The sequence below is a fragment of the Nerophis lumbriciformis genome, linkage group LG21 (assembly GCF_033978685.3).
Source record: "Nerophis lumbriciformis linkage group LG21, RoL_Nlum_v2.1, whole genome shotgun sequence".
NCBI lineage: Eukaryota > Metazoa > Chordata > Actinopteri > Syngnathiformes > Syngnathidae > Nerophis > Nerophis lumbriciformis.
The window spans coordinates 12,571,275-12,594,977 of NC_084568.2; the positions used below are offsets into that span (position 1 = coordinate 12,571,275).

Genomic DNA, 23,703 nt, shown 5'->3' on the forward strand with positions numbered 1-23,703 from the left:
ATTTACGTTATTGTTTTTAGTTTTTGTATTAACGTTTTATAGTTTTGATGTTAACGTTTATTTAGTTTTGTTGACTTTATATAGTTTTTTATGCTTACATTTTATAGTTGTGATGTTAATAATATTTATCGTTTTTATGTTATTAGCATTTATGTATTACATGTTTAATTTAAATTTAAAAAACAATTGTATTCATTAAATAAAAACTATATATCTATATATATATATATATATATATATATATATACACACACACATATACATATATACATATACATATATATATATATATATATATTTAACTGATTTGGGTCGATTTTAACATGGCTGGGGACGAGTTATGAATATTAACACGTTAATAACATAATAATTATAATAGTTAGACCAAAAATGTTCGCGGCACAACCGAATGGGACAATGTTTGGGGGCTGGGTTTGAATACAACATTTGTTAGTTACATAAAAATGAAAACATTAAAACGAATGGTGATGTTATTTTATCATTTGCAATTATAAGGGGGGCATCTTCACACAGGTAAAAACATAAAACCTGGGATGGTCGGTGGGATCAAAGGTCAAAAGTTGGTTACCAAGGCAACACACTGGCACAGCAACACATACGATCATTCATGGGTGAATAATCGAAGACTTTGATTGACAGCTCCATCTACTCACGTTCTGGCCACAGGCCGCCAGCAGGGGTCGCTGCAGGACTGCCGAGGATCCGCCGAGCCAGCGGGAGGACGAGGAAAGGAGAAAGGGGGTGACGATGACGGCGGGGAGGTTCGGGTAACCGGACACCGACTGTTGGAGCGGCTGCTGTCCGCTCACAAGACACCGAGTCCGGCAGCAGAGACGCAGAGGACTTGAAGGAAGTCTTCAACACTCCATGGCGGACTTCTGGCCGCTTTAAAGCCGCCTCACTGCGGACACCTCACCAACTAATTAGCGGACAACAGCCGGCGCGATGAAGAAGAACCACTTACTGACTCCGGTGAGTGTTCGGTTGGACCGGTACCGACAAAAAACTGTTTGGCAACAAGGAGGAAGAGAGAGAAAGAAAGTAGGAGAGAAAGAAGGCCGACGAACAAAAGGTTTAAAGGATTAGTTGGCAGCCTTTCTTTTGAAATTGATGTCCTGCAACCAGCTTCCGCTTTTCAAAATAAGGCAAGTTTAATAATAAAACCAACATAAAGCCAATTAAGTGATTTGTGAGTTAATCTTTTCAAATTAGAAAGATTATCAGAAGTGTCAGTTAATGAATCGTTGCCATTTTATTAAGGTATGAATCAGAAATAATTTCATACTTTCACTTATGTTTCTTAATTTTTATTTAGTTATCGATATTATTACTAATCCATCCATCCATCCATTTTCTACCACTTGTCCCTCTATTCTTACCATTTTATTTTCCAAATATTAGATATGATATATTAGGGCTGTCAAATGATAAATTATTTTGATCAGATTAATCACATTTTAGAGCATGGACGGAAATTATATAATATCTTCATACGTTTTACTCAACATTTTAAACTATTCTTAGGTCCTTATTTTTTAATGATACTATCACTAATATTCATACCATTTTATCTTTTATTTAAAAAACAAAAAAATTATATATTAGGGCTTTCAAATCTTTACTTTTAATCAGATTAATCACATTTTGAAATTCGGATTGGAAATTATTTCATATTTTCATACTTTTTACTAAACATTTTCAACTCATCTCAGGTGCTTAATGTTTATGTATTCACTAATATCCTTACTATTTTATCTTTTTTTTAATTTTTATTTTATTAGATATTGTGTATATTAGGGCTGTCAAATGATGAATTCTTTTAACCAGATGAATCACATTTTAGAATTTGGACGGAAATTATTTTAGGTTTTCTACTAGACATTTTAAACTCTTCAAGTTTTTAATTTGTATTTATTGATTGATATTATTACTAATATTCTTACCCCTCAATCTCCCATTTTTTAAATATTAGATATTATATTAGGAATGTCAAATGATTAATTATTTTTTAACCAGATTAATCACATTTTAGAATTTGGACAGAAGTATAGGTTCATCCTGATTACTGAACATTTTAATTTTATTGATATTATTACAATGTCTTACTATTTTATTTTTAAGATATTAGATATATATTAGGCCTGTCAAATGATTACTTATTTAATCAGATTAATCACATTCTGGAATTATGACGGAACTTAAAAATCAAATTTTCTGTTACGCTTCGGTCACATCTTAATGCGCTGGTCGTTTCCCCAAGATGCAGACGGACCACCGGAAGCAGGGTGCAGGTAGACATTTTTTTTATTTTCCATAAATCAGTCAGGCAGGAACCCAAAACAGAACAAGCGTGCCGCTAGCATGGGAATATGGCAAGCTAAAGGAAAAGCTTAGTATGGAACAAGGAAGCAATAATCACCAACGTAACTTGTCGCATGAAGCAAACAAAACAGCCAGACTGAGTGTGGCAAAAGGCAGGAATGAATAGTTTTCTGATTAGTGCCCGGGAGCAGGTGAACAGTGGCAGGTGAAAAATAATCAGCACCCATGGCAATCAAGAAACACAAACCTAGGGGTGCTGAAACAGAACTAAGGGAGTATTAAACTAAAACAAAACATGATCCGGGCAACGGATCATCACATTTTCATACTTTTTACTGAACATTTTAAACTCTTCTTGGGTTCTTAATTTGTTATTTATTTATTGATATTATTACTAATATTGTTACTATTCTATCTTTAAAATATTAGATTCATATTAGGGATAAATCCCACGATTGTCTACGTTATTGAGAAATGTTCGCTCTATAAATAAAAACTATTACTATCTCGTCAAAGCAGAAGTGCTGACTAACACACAGTTGTGAACAATATTTAAAGAGGAACTGCATTTTTTTTGGAGTTTTGCCTATTTAAAGTTAAAGTACCACTGATAGTCAAACACACACTTGGTGTGGTGAAATTACTCTCTGCATTTGACCCATCCCCTTGTTCCACCCCCTGGGAGGTGAGGGGAGCAGTGAGCAGCAGCAGTGGCCGCGCTTTATAGTCTTTGGTATGACTCGGATCCATCGCTTCGGTTTTGAAATATCAAGAAATATGTCTGCACCTAATTTTTTCCACACTGAATTTCTATACAATGCTTTTTTTACACTGAATTTGCACACACTGAATTTCAAAAAGCTGTTTTTTAACAGACATAATTTTTGTTTAACGCACACATTGAGATAGGCTCCAGCACCCCCCGCGACCCCAAATGGAATAAGCGGTAGAAAATGGATGGATGGATGAAAAAAATTATTCAGTTGGCAAAATTTAAATGCAAAAAATTCAGTGCAAAATAATTTTGGGTAAAACTCGGTAAAAAAAAATCAGTGTATAAAAATTAAATTCAAAAAAATGTTGGCACGGAAAATTCAGTTTATAAAAATTAAGTGAAAAAAAATTCAGTGTAAAAGAAAATTCAGTGCAAAATAATTTGGGGGGAAAAATTTGTGTTTAAAAATTCAGTTTGTTAAAATACAGTTTTTCGAAATTCAGTGTAAGAAAGTGTATAAAAATACAGTGTGAAAAAAAATCAGTGCTGAAGAATTGACTGTAAATAATTAAGTTTTTCAAAATTCAAGTACAGAAAAATTCAACATGAAAATATTCAGGGCGGAAAAATGCAGTGTAAAAAAACGGCTTCAAAAAAATTGGTGCAAAAAATTTCAGTGCAAAGAAATTCAGGGCAGAAAAAATGCAGTGTAAAAAAATAAGTGCAGTAAAAATTGTCTGGGAGGTGAGGGGAGCAGTGAGCAGCAGTGGTGGCCACGCTCAGGATTGCAATCCTTATGAGACATGTCTTTCTTATTTATGCATTCTAAATTGTAAATAAACACTAGCAAAAGTCAGCTAACAATTGAGCCAACAAGAGTACACTATTCTGCTGATGAAGCCCTCTGAAAAACACCAACAATACTCTGTTTTAACCAAGTATCAGCAATATTATTACAAGTGCTAATGTCAAGGAACTACTTTTAGCAGCGCTAACTAGCTTATGCTGCTATATTGACATATCGAGCTGCCGCATCGTCTCTGAGTTGGTGAAAGTTAATTCTAGATTATAAATCATGCCTCTCACCTGGATAGTAGAAGGTTGTGGATTTCATATTTTTTTACCTAATATTTTAAACTCTTCTCAGGTTCTTAATTTATACTTATTTATTGATATTACTGCTTTCCTTACTTTTTTTAATCTTTTAAAATATTAGCTATGATTAGGGCTGTCAAATGATTAATTATTTGATCAGATTAATCACATTATGTAATTTGTATGGAAATGATTTGATACTTTTTAACTAAACGTTTGAAACTCTTCACAGGTTATTTATGTATTGAAATAATTACTAATATCCTTATTATTTTGTCTTTTTAAGTATTCTACATGTATAATCAGATTAATCACAGGTGATTACTCACTTGCATAATTTAAATTATCTTTAGAAAGGACCCCAATATTTGTATACAACTGCAATTGTATTATGAGAATGTCACCCAAGGTTTTTAAGCATTTTAATGGACTGCAAGTCATTTATTTGCACAAAACCTGCTCAGTTTTATCTAAAGTTCTTTCAGGATGTTGTTTGAAGTGAAATTTGCCATCAGTTGGAGTCTCCTCACTCATTTTTGTGCCGATGTGTGCATTGATCTGATCACTAAGTAAAAAATAAAATACATTGCATGATTACTCCAAGTGTGGTCATGATTAATGTGATTAATCACACGAGTTAAGTTATTAATTTTGACTGTCAATGTTGTAGTTGTGGCCATTTTCCTCAATTTTCAGTGTCATCTTTTGTTCTTAGCAATGTTTCTTTTTCCTTTTTTAAAACCGTTTTAAGCATTTAGTGCTGCGACTCTCCTGTGTACAAAAAGTGCTAAATGAATAAAGTTCGATGAATTCTTATTATTCTTTAATGTCCGACACTGACCGGGTGTTTCGTTTCTTCCGTCAGCGTCCACACGAGCCGGAGTGGCAGCCCGGCCAACATGACAAGGTGGGCTGGGTCAGGCGCTTTTGTGGCAGAGGGATCTTCAGGGAGATCTGGAAGAACCGCTTCATGGTCCTGAAGGGAGATCAGCTGACGCTCTGCGAGAAGGAGGTACGTCTGAAGGGCGTGGTCAGTAGCTTTGTTCATAAGCAGCACTCTTAAAGGCACAGGAGCCGTTTATTGTGCACCATGTGACCCTGGTCTTCACAGTCCTACATGTAGATAGTTGCAGAGTCACATTACACCCCCCGCACAGCTCAGGTTTCACCGCTCACTTCCTCCAGAACTTAGAACCTTCATGTGGTCTTGCAAGAATCTTTGTGGCACTTCACGATGTGTGCAATCGTGGATAAATCCCACGAGTGTCTAAGTTTTTGAAACGTTCGCTCTATAAATAAAAACTATTATTATCTCGTCAAAGCAGAAGTGCTGACTAACACACAGTTGGGAACAATATTTAAAAGGAGTTTTGCCTATTTGCAATCCTTATGAGACATGTCTTTCTTTTTATGCAAATAAATAAACACTAGCAAAAGTCAGCTAACAATTGAGCCAATAAGAGTACACTATTCCGCTTATAAAGCTGTCAGGTTCAAACACTGATGACATCTATTAAACAAGACAAGAAGTAAGAAATCAAACAGACAGAATTAAATTTGGCTCAATGAGGAGAAACGTGTAGACACTGTACCCTTGCACAGTGTCGTCACACGCTGTGACGAAAGATTGTACGCCTCCTCTTTTATTTGGACTTTCCCTGATTAGATGGCAACAGCTGTTTCTAAGGGGACGGTGTCGTAAACAGGTGCTGCCTTTGGCCACTAAACAGTTCAAAGAAAAGGTCGTAAAAAAAAAAAAAAAAAAAAAAAAAAAAAAAGGTCACCTGGAGGGGAGTCTGGTCCTGCTTCCTCTCCGCTTTGTAGTTCTCGGGTCAAGACAAAATGTGTGGATTACAATACATCAAAGAAACAGAACACCTTCATTTTGCTTCCCATCCTACACAGTGGAGTTTTACAAGCCTTCTTCTTGGTAGATTCAAAGACAGCTTTTGTCATGGCAACAAAAAGTTTTGTGATAATTTAGATACAATTATTCTGACAAAGCCCTCTAAAAAAACACCAATAATACTGCATTTTAACCAAGTATCAGTGCTATTATTATAAGCGCTAATGTTGAGGAACTACTTTTAGCAGCGCTAATTAGCCTATGCTGCTATATTGACATATCGAGCTGCCGTATCGTCTCTGAGTTGGTGAAAGTTAATTCTAGATTATAAATCATGCCTCTCACCTGGATAGTAGAAGGTTGTGGACATAAACCCACAAATTGGTCAACTTTGACATCTAACTTAGATGGCGAGAAAGACACGTTTTTTAACCTTTTGTGAGGATTATGATACATTCTTCATGTCAATGGGAAGATATTAACGTCCCATTAGTCTTTATCCCAGTGAGAGCAGACATTGTACTGTAAGTGATTGTTTTATTATGTTTGTTGTCTTTCATTAGTAGTGTTGTTGTTGAAGGGAAAAGTGAAAGTTGTGATGAGTCTGTGAAATTAATACGTCGCCCAATGCTTAAAATATGTAAATATTACATTTTATTATAAATGTTACTACATCACATATATACTTACAGTGCGTATATATAACCTTGATGTTGGTTATTTCGAGCACTTTATAGGCGGAATAGAGCGACTCCTATTGGCTCCATTGTTAGCTGACTTTTGCTCACATTTATTTACGACTTAGAATGCATCAGAAAAGAAAAACGTGTTCTTGTCTCACATTAGAATTGTGAATGATGGGCAAAATTCGCCCCCCAAAAAGTGCAGTTCCCCTTCAAAAGAAATATGTGTTTTGTGTCAATTAAAATTGTCTTATATCTTTGAGTTCAGCTCATGAAATAACGGATTATACAATTGGCAACTCTTGAAATCCATTTTATTCATAAAATGTATTATGTGATAATTTGTAATTAAATAGAGGCATAAGGTTTTAATTGAACACTTATTAAAACATAAGAGTTGAAACTCTTATTAATATTTCATGAGCTTCCTGTTGTATACTTTGTTTACACTAGCTGTACTCACAGAGCGCATATAAGAATATTATATAAAAAGGAAGTGTGTCGGTTTAAAGTTGGTTAATAATTGATCAAATGTGTGTGTGTTCACATAATACTTTTTCACAATCATAATTTTAACCTTCAACCCTATAGGGAAAGGAAGTGGCTGATGAGGTTTTGGAGCTGAGTGACTACGAGCGCTGTGAGGAGATGAAGAACAACAAAAGTCGCAGTAAAAAGAACCACAGCAAGTTCCGACTTCAACGCTGCTGCTCGCTAGGGAACACGGTACACACACACACACACACACACACACACATTATTGTATTTTTTACCTTCCTGAGACCTCCGAAAACTGCCTAAGACCACCCTTTCTAGATATATAAAGATTTGTATTTACAACATTAATAATATATACATACTATGCCAATATAAAAAAAAAGCTGGTTGTGAAAAATGAATTGAAATTTCACAAGAAAAAGGTCACAATTTCACAAGACAAACTTAGAATTTTGGCAGTATTATAGTAAAAGTCGTAATTTTACTCAACGCAAGTCAAAATTTTACAAGAAAAACGGAACATTTGTGCATTGTAATAAAAGTTGGAATTTTACTCAGTAACAGTCGCAATTTTACAAGAAAAGCTTAAAATGTTGGCATTTTCATGAAAAGAGTCGTAACTTTACTCGACAAGTCACAATTTTATAAGAAAACTTTACAATATTGGCAATATTATAATAATAATAATAATAATAATCGGAATTTCACTTGGCAAAATTATGACAAAAGTCATAATTTTACTGTTAATGTCCACGGTAGTCTTAGTACCATAATGTATTTGTTCATCCTATCATCACATCTGGGACGCGGGCTGTCTTAGTTCAGCACCGGAAGTCGTAAAATCAGCTGTTCACCTGGCGGGTTTTTTCGGGGATGAATAGGGAAGTCCTTCTTTAGCTGCAGTCTTCTTTTATCATATATTGCTGCCTTTGCACCTGTCTATGCACATTAAATCAACCAAAAATCCTGACTTTGGAGCAATGTTCACAGACTCTAGTATTTGGCTTTCTATTAGATGCAATGATTTTCCGTATTGGGACCATGATATCGGTCCTAACTTATTCACCGGTCTCCCCCCCCACACACACAGACACACACACACACACAAAAAGGTATGAGTGTCTCAGTGTGTGTGTGTTGTAGGTTTCTAACGTGATCTTCCTGGCAGTGAGTCCTGAAGACAAAGAGTCATGGATTAACGTTCTTAATGTCGCCATCACTCGAGCCAAGAACCGAGTCCTTGATGAGGTACACACACAACCTAATATTTAGACATGTTTGTGAACGGACAAACTAATATTGAGATATGTTTGTGAATGGACAAACTAATATTTAGATATGTTTGTGAATGGACAAACTAATATTTAGATATTTTTGGAAATGGGGAGGCTGAAAGCCGACTGCATGTAAAGTACCTAATATGTATGTATATAATTAATGATTAATATAATGAGATATTCGGAGTATGTGAAAGTTGGACTCCTACATTGTTTACCTCCTTGACGACTTTCTTAAAGTTTTGTACTCATTAGAAATATCAAGCAGCTAAAATGCGCCAAACATGGATACGTGTGGAGCTAGCGTTTTGCATTTTTCTCATCATGCATGGCAGTGGATTTAAATGGGTGTCATTTTGAATGATGTGTTGTGATTGAACATGGACATTATATGCACAAAGTTCAGTGAGCAGGTTGTGTTATGTGTGACCATGAGTTTGCGCCATGAGTGGGAAAGGTTATTTGGCTTGGTTCCTATGAGTAAATGCTGTATTAATTTTAAATGTAAAATCTATGCTCATTGTCCTGATATACTCATTATGTCCACATGATGGCAGCAAAGTTGCAGAAATTAGGAAGTCTGCTAGTTTAAATGTAGCTATAGACTCACCGCAGGCCAGAGTCCTTATCAAGCTTGTTATATATCGCGGGCTGATCTGAAGACGCGCGTTGGGTGCACTTGGCTTGCAGGCTGTAGTTTGGAGTCCCTGCTTTACTCTGTCCCTCCATCTAAACACCACTGGTCAAGACAGACAGCCGCACCACAGAGCCAGGGTGCTATTCAGGTTTCTTCCCTAGAGTTTTTCCTTGCCTCCGTCACTAAGTGCTTGCTCGTTTATGGTTGAGTAGGTTGTCCGTCTGGCCTGGGGAGCATGTTTTCTCAGCTGCTAATCGACTCGTGCGTTGCAGGTCACGGTAGAAGACGCTCACCTCTGTCACCTGACTCGAGACAGAGCCAGGATTTCTCACAACCGACGTCTGCCGAGCAGAGGTCACCTGCTGGCCGTGGTCAGTCTCAATTCCTGTCTTGTCTTTCGTCTCCAGCTTTCAAAAGTGTCTGTCGCAGGATTCGACACCTTTGACCAAAGTCGGGTCTTGTTTCATGAAGTTGTCCCGTCTCCTGTCTTTTAGGCCTCGTCTTCAGACGGTATGATGACTCTGGATCTGATTCAGGAGGAGGACATTTCGGCATCGCCTGACAACCGCGACGGCTGTCGGGTCCACGTGGTTGAATCTCAGTCGCCCCCGGACTGTCGCAGGACCGGAACAGACGGTGCCTTCTTCATCAGGACTGCCGAAACCTCTGGGAAGTCACAAAGTCTTCCTCGCGAGGGGGCAGTGGCCTGGGAGCAAATGGGTGCCAGCTGGACATCCGGGTCGGCAAAAGCTTTAAGGACAGCAAATAAGAACCGCTGCGCCTCCATGGACGAGATCCTGGGCCATTCGGAGAAGAACCGGACTATGTTTACACCTCGCACAGGTGCCTCGACTCCCATCAGCCACTTGCAGGAGCTCATCGGCCTCAAATTGGCACGGACAGAGCAGCTCCTGGAGGCCACGCGGGACCAACCCGAAGGGGAAGACAGGAATGTGGCGGAGGACATGAGAGCAAAAGCGGAGAGACTACTAAAGGAGGCGGTGGAGGCCCTGGATCAGGCTCACAAGGTGCTGGAGGAGGTGAAGGAGCTCAGGGAACTGTACAGCCAATTGGATACTACTAGCACCGACCAGAGTCCAAGACCCAGAACCTGAAAAAGCAGCTTTTGAAAACTGAACCAGCCGCTTTCTTTGGACAAAATTACTCGGGTCCTAGCGGGTCAGCAGCTGGTCCGAACACAATCAGCTTGCCATGTTTGGTGTGGACATGGTCACCGGACTTGATCTCCTGTCAACCATAGTGCTGAGGTTATTAGAAGGTGCAATATTAGGCTTATGCTAATGAATGCTACTAAAACTGCGAACAAGCTAAACTTAGCACTAACAGAGGTGGGAAGAGTAACCAACAGTAACTTTACTGAAGAGTAATATGACTCAAGTAAAAGGTAACTGTAAGAAACTTCTGGTTAATTTAGTTGCTATTTAATGGTACTTGCACTACCTACTACAGCAGGGGTGTCCAAAGTGTGGCCCGGGGGCCATTTGCAATGCGCAACTTCTTTTATCACATTCTAAAGACAAAATAAAAGCATTGAGGTTACAACATTACACCAAAAAACTAGAATATGTAAATTTGGGAGAAAGTGTGTGTTGAATGCAGTAATGTGCAAGCCACTGAAAGGCTCAAGCCCAACTTGAACGCTAACGTTAGCATGCTAACAGAATGCGTCAAGTACCAAGTCGTGTCTAGGAAGCATACACATGTAAAATTTGGTAAAAAAGTTAGCATGCTAACAGTTAACATGTATTAAGTACCGGTACCAAGTTATGTTGCTCTGAGGTGATCGGCTATAAGATTGGAACAAACATTTGCATTCTACAATGCTCTTGTTAACTTGCTAACAGTTCGCATGTGTCAAGTACCAAGTCAAATGACTGAGGTGTGCGGCAGCACAAATAGCTTAAAGGGTTAGCATGGCAATGTTAGCATTATAGCATGCTAACATTAGCTTGCCAACAGTTAGCCTGTATCAAGTACCAAGTTATATGGGTCTGAGGTGTTCACCTGTAAAATTGGCTACACAAGTCAGAATGCTAGAATGCTATTGTTCCCATGCTAACAGTTCCCATGTGTCAAGTACCAAGTCAGATAACTGACATGTTCGGCAGCAAAATTGCCCCAAAAAAAGTTAGCATGGTAATATTAGCATTCTAGCATGCTAACGCTTGCTTGCTAACAATTAGCATGTATCAAGTACCAAGTTATGTTACTCTGAGGTGTTGGCTGCAAAATTGGCTATTCAGGTTACCAGGCTAGAACGCAATTGTTAGCTGAAGTGGTCACCTGTAAAATTGGCTACAAAAATTAAAATGCTAAAAGTTAGCATGTGTCAAGTAGCAAGTCAAATGACTGAGGTGTTTGGTTGCGAAATTGGCTAAAAAAGTTAGCACGTTAATGTTAACATTCTAGCATGCTAACAGTTAGCATGTATCAAGCACCAAGTTAAGTTACTCTGATATATTGGCTGCAAAATTGGCTATTCAAGTTACCAGGCTAGAACGCAATTGTTGGCATGCTAACAGTTCGCATGTCTCAAGTACCAAGACAGATGACTGAGATGTTCGGCAGCAAAATTGGCAAAAAAAAAAGTTAGCATTTTAATGTTAGCATTTGAGCATGCTAACATTAGCTTGTTCAGCTGTAAAATCAGCTACACAAGTTAGCATGCTAACAGTTCACATCAGTCAAGTAGCAAGTCAAATGACTGAGGTGTTCGGCAGCAAAATTGGCTAAAAATGTTAGCATACTAATGCGCGCATGCTACCAACTAACGTGTCAAGTCCCAAGTTATCGGACTTATTGGATACAACTGCAAAAATGGCTAAAAACGTTAGCATGCGTCAAGTACAAAGTTACATGACTGAGGTGTTCACATGCTAGCATGCTAACATTAGCTTGCAAACAGTTATAATAGGTCAAGTACAAAGTAATATGACTGTACGGCTTCAAAATTGTTTAAAAATGTTTGCATGCTAACAATAGTTGTTCCGAAATATCCAACATTTAGCGGCGCTATGTGGTCAGATTAGAAAAAAAACAAAAATATATATTCTCTCAGATTTATTCGAAAAAGCAATTTCACATGGTCAAATGGTGGCGCCGTAAAATTAACATTTTTAAAAAAAAATGAACGGGGCGAAGTTTCAAAGTTCTATTTACAGACCAGGACCAGGACCCACACAGACCAGGACCAGCTGATCACTGTCCCTCTAAGCGGGCGGGGCTACCAAATGGTGGGCGTGGCGTCTGGTGCTCCTCGACTAGTCGTCGTCATCGTCGCCGTCGTCATCGTCGTTGTTGTTGTCCCTCTTCCTCTTCTCGCCTTGGACCGCCTCCTCATCTGACACAAAATGGTGGCTGGTTACAGACTTATCGTAACGCGTTCAGTGCACCTACCGATTGACAAAACTGGAGATCGGCCGATGTTTGGCATTTTGGCGCATATCAGCCAGGTTTGTTTTTTTTTACAACTGCAACCGAACTACACAGCATGTTAGAATGTTCACGGCGCTTCACTTTTTCCACCTTTTATTATGTTACAGCCTTATTCCAAAATGGAATAAATTCATTTTTGTCTTCAAAATTCGACACACAAAACCCCATATTGACAATGTGAATATTTGTATTTTTTTTAATTTAGCCACATTTTTTTAATTTTTAAACTAAAAAAACTGACATGTACATAAGTATACAGAGCCTTTGCTCAGTACTTTGTTGATGCACCTTTGGCAGAAATTCCAGCCTCAAGTCTTTTCGAATATGATGCCTCAAGTTTGGCACACCTATCTTTGGACATGTTCCGTGACTCAACCAAATAACGCGACAGAGGTGGATGGACAGAAAATAAATCTCAAGCAAAAATCCAAACTGAGTAAATATATTGACAAATATGAGATTATATAAGTAAAGAAGAGCAGGCAGAAGCTCACACATTCTCTTACTTTCTGTAACATCAAGGAAGAAATATGTCAGCCAGCTTGAAATATGTCTCAACTCGGGCTGGCGAATTAATCCAATTTTTGAATTCGATTATGAAAAAATAACAATGGGGAAAAAAATTAATGGGCCGCGCAACGTGCACGATGAACTAAACTTGAAACGGCGACTAAACTAGGAAGCTATTCAGAACAAGCATACACCTACAACACATCTCATCTGCTTGTGTTGTTGTGAACGACATCATGGATGTAAGTAACAACTAAAGATGTACGATATTATCGGCCGATAAATGCTTTAAAATTTAATATTGAAAATTATTGGTATCGGTTTCAAAAAGTTAAATTTATGACTTTTTAAAACGCCGCTGTACGGAGTGGTACACGGACGTAGGGAGAAATACAGAGCGCCAATAAACCTTATAGGCACTGCCTTTGCGTGCCGGCCCAATCACATAATATCTACGGCTTTTGACACACACAAGTGAATGCCAAGCATACTTGGTCAACAGCCATACAGGTCACACGGAGGGTGGCCGTATAAACAACTTTAACACTGTTACAAATATGCGCCACACTGTGAACCCACACCAAACAAGAATGACAAACACATTTTGGGAGAACATCCGCACCGTAACACAACACAAACACAACAAAACAAATACCCAGAACCCCTTACAGCACTAACTCTTCCAGGACGCTACAATATACACGCCCCACCTCAAGCCCGCCCGCCCGCCCGCCCCCCCAACCCAGCCCAACTCAACCTCCTCATGCTCTCTCAGGGAGAGCATGTCCCAAATTCCAAGCTGCTGTTTTGAGGCATCTTAAAAAAAATAATGCACTTTGTGACTTCAATAATAAATATGGCAGTGCCATGTTGGCATTTTTTTCCATAACTTGAGTTGAAGTTGTTCTCTTATTTTGGAAAACCTTGTTACATTGTTTAATGCATCCAGCGGGGCATCACAACAAAATTAGGCATAATAATGTGTTAATTCCACGACTGTATATTTCGGTATCGGTTGATATCGGTATCTGTAATTAAGAGTTGGACAATATCGGCAAAAAAGCCATTATCGGACATCTCTAGTAACAACAATGTACAAACAGCAGTGCAACTTCAGAGGCACCCTCTTTTAATATTGCTTATCGACCTCCTTGAGTACTAATAATCGGCTCTGAAAATACCAAATAAGTCGACCTCCAGACCAGTGATTCTCAAACTGTGGTACGCTACATAATCACTTGATTAAAGTACAATGTTTTGTTTTCCTATATTCAAACACAGTGTTACCGCTCAACCTGTGTGTAATGTTACAGTGACCAACATAATTAAATACACTTGTTAAATAAAATCTCTGCCTTGTTTTTAATGAATACGTAGGCCTACTATGCTACTGTATTTTAATGTTGGTCTTTATGGTGGCACTTTTGAGAAGCACTGGTCTAGAAAGAAAAAAAAAACACTTTGCTGCTCCATCTTTTCTTAATACAAACCTCCATCTTCGTCCTCGTCGTCCTCCTCTTCCTCGACGTAGTCTCCGTCATCTTCCTCGTCCTGACCTCAGACATCAGGTGGGTCAAAGGTCGCCTTGCGTTTGTGTGGATGCCACAGAATGGGACTCACCTGGATTCCCTCCTTCATCAGGTAGGACAGCCCCACCTCTTCGCCGTCCTCGTCTTCTTCCGAGCCGTCGTCATCCTCATCGTCCTCGTCTTCGTCGTCCCCGTGCGGGCCGGCGCCGTCGTCCGGGTCTGGAACACAAAGTCAGGTTTCACATCCGCCGATGGCTAAAGCACAGTTTGACGCGGAGAATAGGGGGAATACCGTCATCAGAGTCGGGCGCCTCGTTGTCTTGCCGATCGTAGCCGTCCAAGTACGTGACGTTGGGCAGGAGGCGGAAGACGGTGTCCCTGTAGTCGTCCAGCGTGGTCACCTCGCAGCCGAACAAGTCCAAAGTCTTCAGGTACTTCAGGTTCTTCTGCGAGGACAACGCGTGGCCGCCGTGTTACGAGTCGCGACTTTAACTCCACTCGCTTTTGTTGCTCGATAACTTCGGACTCACCAGAGCCTCGACGGAGCTGAGCTCACGGATCTTGTTCCCGCTCAGGTTGATGGAGACCAGGTCGGGACACTTCTCCGCCAGCGTGTCCAAGCCGCCACAGATAGCGTTGTCGCTCACTTCCAGCTGCAAGGCAACAATGAGGAACATTGGCAAGTGTGCTCACTCCCCCCCACCCCTCCTGGCAGCAGTGCATCATGGGAACAGGAAGTGAGGGCTCACCTTCTGTAGCTTAGGGAGTGATGGCAGTTTGGAGAGCGAGGTGAGGCCTACGTTGACCATCCTGAGCACCTCCAGACCCTTGAACTCCTCCGTCACCCCTTGGACCTCGCCGTCGCTGGAAAGACACTTGTCCACTGCTAGCATGGACACCTGCACCACAACAAATACACAACTGTTGTCACTTGTCCACCGCTAGCATGGACACCTGCACCACAACAAATACACAACTGTTGTCACTTGTCCACCGCTAGCATGGACACCTGCACCACAACAAATACACAACTGTTGTCACTTGTCCACCGCTAGCATGACACCTGCACCACAACAAATACACAACTGTTGTCACTTGTCCACCGCTAGCATGGACACCTGCACCACAACAAATACACAACTGTTGTCACTTGTCCACCGCTAGCATGGACACCTGCACCACAACAAATACACAACTGTTGTCACTTGTCCACCGCTAGCATGGACACCTGCACCACAACAAATACACAACTGTTGTCACTTGTCCACCGCTAGCATGGACACCTGCACCACAACAAATACACAACTGTTGTCACTTCTCCACCGCTAGCATGGACACCTGCACCACAACAATTGTTAACACTAGTCCAATATTAGCATTGACACCTGCACGACAACACAATTGGTGACACATGTCCACTATTATAATGTGGACCACAACAAATACACAATTGTTGACACTTGTCAACCGCAAGCATAGAAACCTGCACGTTGACACCACAACAAATACACAATTATTGACACTCTAGTCCAATGGTACCCAACCTTTTTGTTTGTGCGGACCGGTCAACGCTTGAAAATTTGTCCCATGGACCGGGGGGGAGGGGGTTGGTATTTTTATTTTGTCATAAAAAAAAATACAATCATGTGTGCTTATGGACTGTATCCCTTGCAGACTGTATTGATCTATATTGATGTATAATGTAGGAACCAGAATATTAATAACAGAAAGAAACAACCCTTTTGTGCGAATGAGTATAAATGGGGGAGGGAGGTTTTTTGGGTTAATGCACTAATTGTAAGAGTATCTTGTGTTTTTTTATGTTGGTTTAATAAAAAACGTAAATATATATTTTATTTTTATTTTTTATACTCGATCCACGGACCAGTACCGGGCCGCTGCCCGGTGGTTGGGGACCACTGCTCTAGTCCACTATTAGCATTGACACCTGCAAGAAAACACAATTGTTGACACTTGTCCACCATTATAATGTGCACAACAACAAATACACAACTGTTGACACTTGTCCACCACTGGCATGGACATTTGCACCACAACAAATACACAATTATTGACACTCTAGTCCACTATTAGCATTGACACCTGCAAGAAAACACAATTGTTGACACTTGTCCACCATTAAAATGTGCACAACAACAAATACACAATTGTTGACACTTGTATTAGCATGGACACATGCACGACAACAAACACACAACTGTTGACACTTGTCCACCGCTGGCATGGATATTTGCACCACAACAAATACACACTTATTGACACTAGTCCACTATTAGCATTGACACCTGCAAGAAAACACGATTGTTGACACTTGTTCACCGCAAGCATAGAAACCTGCACGTTGACACCACAACAATTACACAACTGTTGATACTCTAGTCCACTATTAGCATTGACACCTGCAAGAAAACACAATTGTTGACACTTGTCCACCATTATAATGTGCACAACAACAAATACACAATTGTTGACACTTGTCCACCATTATAATGTGCACAACAACAAATACACAACTGTTGACACTTGTCCACCACTGGCATGGACATTTGCAACACAACAAATACACAATTATTGACACTCTAGTCCACTATTAGCATTGACACCTGCAAGAAAACACAACTGTTGACACTTGTCCACCACTGGCATGGACATTTGCACCACAACAAATACACAATTATTGACACTCTAGTCCACTATTAGCATGGACACCTGCACGACAACACAATCGTTGACACTTGTTCACCGCAAGCATAGAAACCTGCACGTTGACACCACAACAATTACACAACTGTTGATACTCTAGTCCACTATTAGCATTGACACCTGCAAGACAACATAATTGTTGACACTTGTCCACCATTATATTGTGCACAACTACAAATACACAATTGTTGACACTTGTCCACCATTATAATGTGCACAACAACAAATACACAACTGTTGACACTTGTCCAGCGCTGGCATGGACACTTGCACCACAACAAATACACAATTATTGACACTCTAGTCCACTATTAGCTTTGACACCTGCAAGACAACACAATTGTTGACACTTGTCCGCCATTATAATGTGCACAACAACAAATACACAATTGTTGACACATTAGCCCACTATTAGCATTGACACATGCAAGACAACACAATTGTTGACACTTGTCCACCATTACAATGTGCACAACAACAAATACACAACTGTTGACACTTGTCCACCACAACAAATACACAATTATTGGCACTCTAGTCCACTATTAGCATTGACACATGCAAGAAAACACAATTGTTGACACTTGTCCACCATTACAATGAGCACAACAACAAATACACAACTGTTGACACTTGTCCACCACAACAAATACACAATTATTGGTACTCTAGTCCACTATTAGCATTGACACATGCAAGAAAACAATTGACACTTGTCCACCATTATAATGTGCACAACAACAAATACACAATTGTTGACACTTTAGCCCACTATTAGCATTGACACCTGCAAGACAACACAATTGTTGACACTTTTCCACCATTACAATGTGCACAACAACAAATACACAACTGTTGACACTTGTCCACCGCTAGCATGGTCACCTGCACGTGCACGACAACAAACACACAATTGTTGACACTTGTCCAGCACTAGCATGAACACCTGCACCACAACAAATACACAATTGTTGACACTTGTCCACCATTATAATGTGCACAACAACAAATACAGAATTGACACTTGTATTAACATGGACACATGCACAACAACCCGTACACAATTGTTGACACTTGTATTAGCATGGACACATGCACGTGCACGACAACACACACACAATTATTGACACGTGTCCGCCATCATCATTAGAAAAAACGACCACAACTCGTGCACGCGCCTGTCGTGCACGTTGGCGCCACCGCGTTTGCGCGGCAAACAGCAGCAGGACGGCGATTCAAACAGGTGACGTCGACTCGAAGGCGCGAACATTAAGTGAACATAAAACGGGCGGAACTCGGGCGTCAAAGACAACAAGGTTCCGGCCCAGAAGCGCATGTCGGAATTAAACATTTGAACTCGACTCCATGTTGACGTCAACTCCCTGAAAAAAAGCTTCGAGTGGGAACAAAAAGAGGAATTTGGCGAACGTGGCCATTACGCACCTCAGCCGGACTTCTGTCCCTCAGCTCCAAGCTCACTCGCTTTTTCATGTCCATGTTGTCCCGCGGGTGTTTCTTCTACCAGGTTTGGAAAAAAAACAAAACCAAAGGAATGGAAAGTGAGCTCTCGCTATGGTTCTCCTCCGACAGGCCAGGGAAACACAACTAGACCGCCATGTTGGACACGAAGCACCGCCTTCTGCGTGAGATCACGCCTCCTTTTACGGGTGAACCAATCGTTTCGTGGCAAGCTTGTCTCCTATTGGTTGGAAGACTAATCATAACCCCGCCCTCTTCCCCGCGTGTGTCGCATTGACTGAGACCATATTTTAACAAAAGAAGGGAATTTAAGTGTTATGTCCCGATCGCCGCAATGTTCGAGAGAAGGTTGCGTTGTAGAGCAATTAAAATGGTCCGTGTATGTTTTTGTCTACTTTTATCTTAACTGAAATGTTTTTTCTTTATTTTAATGTCATTTTGAAATACTAAAAAACATTTAACATTACTAAAATGAAAATCATTGGTCAGCAGGAAAGTATAAATGGACGCGATATTCCGACACCGGAAACGGAAGTTGTATACTGCGTAAACGTTTTTTTTATAATGGCTAAATAAGTTGTTTTTTTTGTTAGTTTTTTTTTCATGGAAAAATAAGTGGTTTGTCTAGAAACACAGAATAAAACACCACGATGTTTAATTCTAACAGGCTCGTCTGTGGTTTTGTCTTTAAAAATCTACTTCCGGTTACGTTGTTTTGTGTGTCCGTTTTTTCGTTTCTGCTGACTGCTGATTATTTAGACACAAAAAAAATATTGCTTTGTTTTGAATTGTATTTCAATTTTTATTTCACAATAATTTTTAAATAAACATTTTAGCTTTCCAATTCTCATTCGTAGAACGAAAATGTAATGACCAAAACATACAGTGACCTGAAATGATGCTCACTTTGCTTAAAATATCACCTCAAGTAGTGTAATAATGCTCATTGTCATTTCTGTATTATTTTTTATTTTTCGCTCACTGCTTATTTGCTATTACTTTTACCATCATATTTGTACATGTCATATTTGCTGATGTTGCTCTATTGTTGTTGTTGTTGTTTGCTGTTGTTGTTTTTGTCTCTCTGTCTAATCCCCCTCTTGTCCCCACAATTTCCCCCTCTGTCTTCTTTTTTTTCTCTTTCTATCCCCTCCTGCTCTGGCCCGGCTGCACTAAATGATAATATAAATACATATAATAAAGTCAAATACAAATAAGGCAACAAGAGAAGTATCCTACACTTCTCTTTTGTAAAGTAAATCTGAACAGCCGACATGGGCATCTACATCAACTATATGATTTGCCTGAGAAGCTGGACAGGACACACAAAAAAATAAAAAAATAAAAAAATATCACCTCAAAATATGGCAAAAATGTTGCATTCATAGACTGCTCGGGGATGGGAAATATTTCCTTTGGATCTTAAGGATTATAAAACGATGATCTACTACAGTGTTTTGTGTCAGTTATTATCTTTATTGCAGCCGCCATCATTTCAGCAAATGACTTCCATCCATCCATTTTCTACCGCTGATGTAGTCCAATGTAGTTCCAATGGTCTAAATCACAGGTGTCAAACTCAAGTCCCAGGGGCCAGATATGGCCCGCCACATTATTTTATATGGCCTCTCTAACGCCTGGAAATAATATGCATCTATCAAATACCTTTTTATTTTTATTTTTTTAACTAAACTTTTCACTTTGACATAAAAAAAATAATGTACTGCAAGAAATAGCATACATTTTAAATTGTGATATTAGTATCTCTAAGCATTTTTATTTTTTGTTAAAATAGAAATACATACTTAAATATCTGTAATCCATCGAATTGTACACTGTAAACATGACAATTGATATTACAGTAGGTTTTACGCACATGTGTACGTCTACATGAGGCATACATGATGAGCATATGTAGACACGCCCTATTTCTCTGTATGTCTATGCATAAGAGTACGGTATATACATTTATTTTTTTATTATAATTATTGTTATTGTTTTTGCTTTGCAACATTTTTTTTTCTGTATATGACATGCACTATAATTATTGTTTATTTCTGAAAAAAAAAAACCATTTCAAAGGGGGGGGCAATGTTAAGGGAAAAGATGTGTATTTGAAAAAATTATTGCAATAAAGTATATAAAAAAAATATTTTACGGTGGGTTTTTACAACATTTCCCTAGTCTAATTGTTTTTACGGTACAACTCTTACGACTGAAATGCTATTTTTTTAACGTGACATTTACGGCTGTTGTTTTTATGCTGAATTACTGCAAAACAAAAAAGGGTACCACATTTTATGGCAGCTTTGTTGCCATAATTAAAAAAAAACAATAGTACTGTTTTTCTATTTGCAATAATATGTTGTAAAAACAGTATATTTTACAGTAAAAATTTTAGTGACTGATTTGCCATTTTTCTTGCTGTAAAACCGAAATTTTTTCCTGTTTTACACTGTGTGTAAAAATAGGTATAATAATCGAACGCATAGGAAAATTCATATATAATTCGCCTGTACAAGCGACCTTTTGAGGGCAGCTATACCTGCGAAAACGAGTGTGACGCCCTAGTTTCTAAAGGGATGTTGACCTATTTCGGGGGTCAGCAACCCGCGACTCTAGCGCCGCCCTAGTGGCTCTCTGGACCTCTTCCAGAGATGTGTAAAAACGGAAAAAGATTAAGAAAAAATTTTTTTTTTGATTTAATATATATGACACAAACATTCCTAATTGTTAGAAATCCCACTGTTTGTATTAAACATGCTTCACAGATGAGAGTATTTGGCAAGCACCGTTTTGTCCTACTAATTTCAGCAATCGTTGAACCCATCGTATTTTGTTTACATGTACAACTTTCTCCGACGCTGCCACAGAAAGACGTGTTTTATGCCACTCATTCCTTGTCTCATTTTGTCCACCAAACGTTTTATGCTGTGCGTGAATGCACAAAAGGTGAGCTTTGTTGAGTTTATTGATTTGCTGGAGTGCTTATCGGGCATATTTGGTCTGCAAGCTAGTTGATGCCAACATGCTATTTAGGCTAGCTGTATGTACATATTGCATCATCATGCCTCGTTTGTAGGTATATTTGAGCTCATTTAATTTCCTTTACTGTGTGTTTAATTTATTTTTGCATGTCTCATGACACCTTATCTGTATGTAATATTGGCTGCATTTTTCATAGTTGTATGTGTGCCGTGTTGTTCCAGACCACAGCAAACGTTAACCAGCTTGCAAAGATTGTTATAAATCCATTAGAAGACGACAGCCTGCCGTTTCCTTTAACTTGGACACACACATCTATACCTTTGGCCATTCGGAGCCAGTAATTTCCAGGAGTTCTGTGAGAAGCCTCCATTTTACTAATGATTTCCAATGTTGCAAAAATGTGTAGAATAACAATTAAAATACAACATTTCTGTCAACGACGATTTGCGTCAGCCTTTGATAGTAGGCTACAGCTAATATAGACACTTACATCATGTAATGCCTTCATTATAACACTTATATAAAACTTTTAAAGTAATTTTGATAGTAGGCTACAGCTAATATAGACACTTACATCATGTGTTGTCTTCATTATAACACTTATATAAGACTTTTAAAGTAATTTTGATAGTAGGCTAATATAGCTAATATAGACACTTACATCATGTGTTGCCTTCAGTATAACACTTATATAAGACTTTTAAAGTCATTTTGATAGTAGGCTAATATAGCTAAAATAGACACTTACATCATGTAATGCCTTCCTTATAACACTTATATAAGACTTTTAAAGTCATTTTGATAGTGGGCTAATATAGCTAATATAGACACTTACATCATGTGTTGCCTTCATTATAACACTTATATAAGACTTAGTCATTTTGATAGTAGGCAAATATAGCTAATATAGACACTTACATTATGTAATGCCTTCATTATAACACTTATATAAGACTTTTAAAGTAATTTTGATAGTAGGCTAATATAGCTAATATAGACACTTACATCATGTAATGCCTTCATTATAACACTTATATAAGACTTTTAAAGTAATTTTGATAGTAGGCTAATATAGACACTTGCATCATGTGTTGCCTTCATTATAACACTTATATAAGACTTTTAAAGTCGTTTTGATAGTAGGCTAATATAGCTAATACAGACACTTACATCATGTGTTGCCTTCATTATAACACTTATATAAGACTTAAAGTCATTTTGATAGTAGGCTAATATAGCTAATACAGACACTTACATCATGTAATGCCTTCATTATAACACTTATATAAGACTTAGTCATTTTGATAGTAGGCTAATATAGCTAATATAGACACTTACATCATGTGTTGCCTTCATTATAACACTTATATGAAGACTTTTCAAGTCATTTTGATAGTAGGCTAATATACAGTAGCTAATATAGATACTTACATCATGTGTTGTCTTCATTATAACACTTATATAAGACTTTTAAAGTCATTTTGATAGTAGGCTAATATAGCTAATATAGACACTTACATCATGTAATGCCTTCATTATAACACTTATATAAGATTTTTAATTTTTTGCAGCTCCAGACAGATATTTGTTTTTGTATTTTTGGTCCAATATGGCTCTTTCACCATTTTGCGTCGCCGACCCCTGACCTCGTTCTACAGGAAAACCTCCTCACATGGCGTCCTTCATCCATCCATCCATTTTCTACCGCTTATTCCCTTTTTGGGGTCGCGGGGGGCGCTGGAGCCTATCTCAGCTACAATCGGGCGGAAGGCGGGGTACACCCTGGACAAGTCGCCGCCTCATCGCAGGGCCAACACAGATAGACAGACAACATTCACACTCACATTCACACACTAGGGCCAATTTAGTGTTGCCAATCATCCTATCCCCAGGTGCATGTTTTTGGAAGTGGGAGGAAGCCAG

The 23,703-nt window shown here is 38.9% G+C and overlaps 3 protein-coding genes across 3 annotated transcripts in view; 1 reads left to right on the forward strand and 2 right to left on the reverse strand.

Moving 5' to 3' along the window:
- The window catches only part of pogzb (pogo transposable element derived with ZNF domain b), a 35,807-nt gene extending 35,040 nt beyond the window's left edge, over nt 1-767 (reverse strand). Inside the window, exon 1 of the mRNA XM_061983024.1 lies at nt 675-767. The gene's annotated coding sequence lies outside the window, so the exon portion shown is untranslated. The remainder of the gene's footprint in view (nt 1-674) is intronic.
- plekho1b (pleckstrin homology domain containing, family O member 1b) lies at nt 716-12,006 on the forward strand. Its single transcript, XM_061983028.2, has 6 exons — nt 716-993; nt 5,019-5,165; nt 7,274-7,408; nt 8,324-8,428; nt 9,367-9,465; nt 9,589-12,006. Exons 1-6 carry the CDS (start codon nt 967-969, stop codon nt 10,207-10,209), a joined length of 1,134 nt encoding a protein of 377 aa, XP_061839012.1. The 5' UTR covers nt 716-966; the 3' UTR covers nt 10,210-12,006.
- A 154-nt stretch (nt 12,007-12,160) lies between these two features.
- LOC133621142 (acidic leucine-rich nuclear phosphoprotein 32 family member E-like) lies at nt 12,161-18,956 on the reverse strand. Its single transcript, XM_061983031.2, has 7 exons — nt 18,757-18,956; nt 15,339-15,488; nt 15,120-15,242; nt 14,882-15,035; nt 14,681-14,808; nt 14,551-14,611; nt 12,161-12,455 (listed from the first exon to the last, which is right to left on the reverse strand). Exons 1-7 carry the CDS (start codon nt 18,808-18,810, stop codon nt 12,376-12,378), a joined length of 750 nt encoding a protein of 249 aa, XP_061839015.1. The 5' UTR covers nt 18,811-18,956; the 3' UTR covers nt 12,161-12,375.
- Between the last annotated feature and the right edge of the window lie 4,747 nt (nt 18,957-23,703).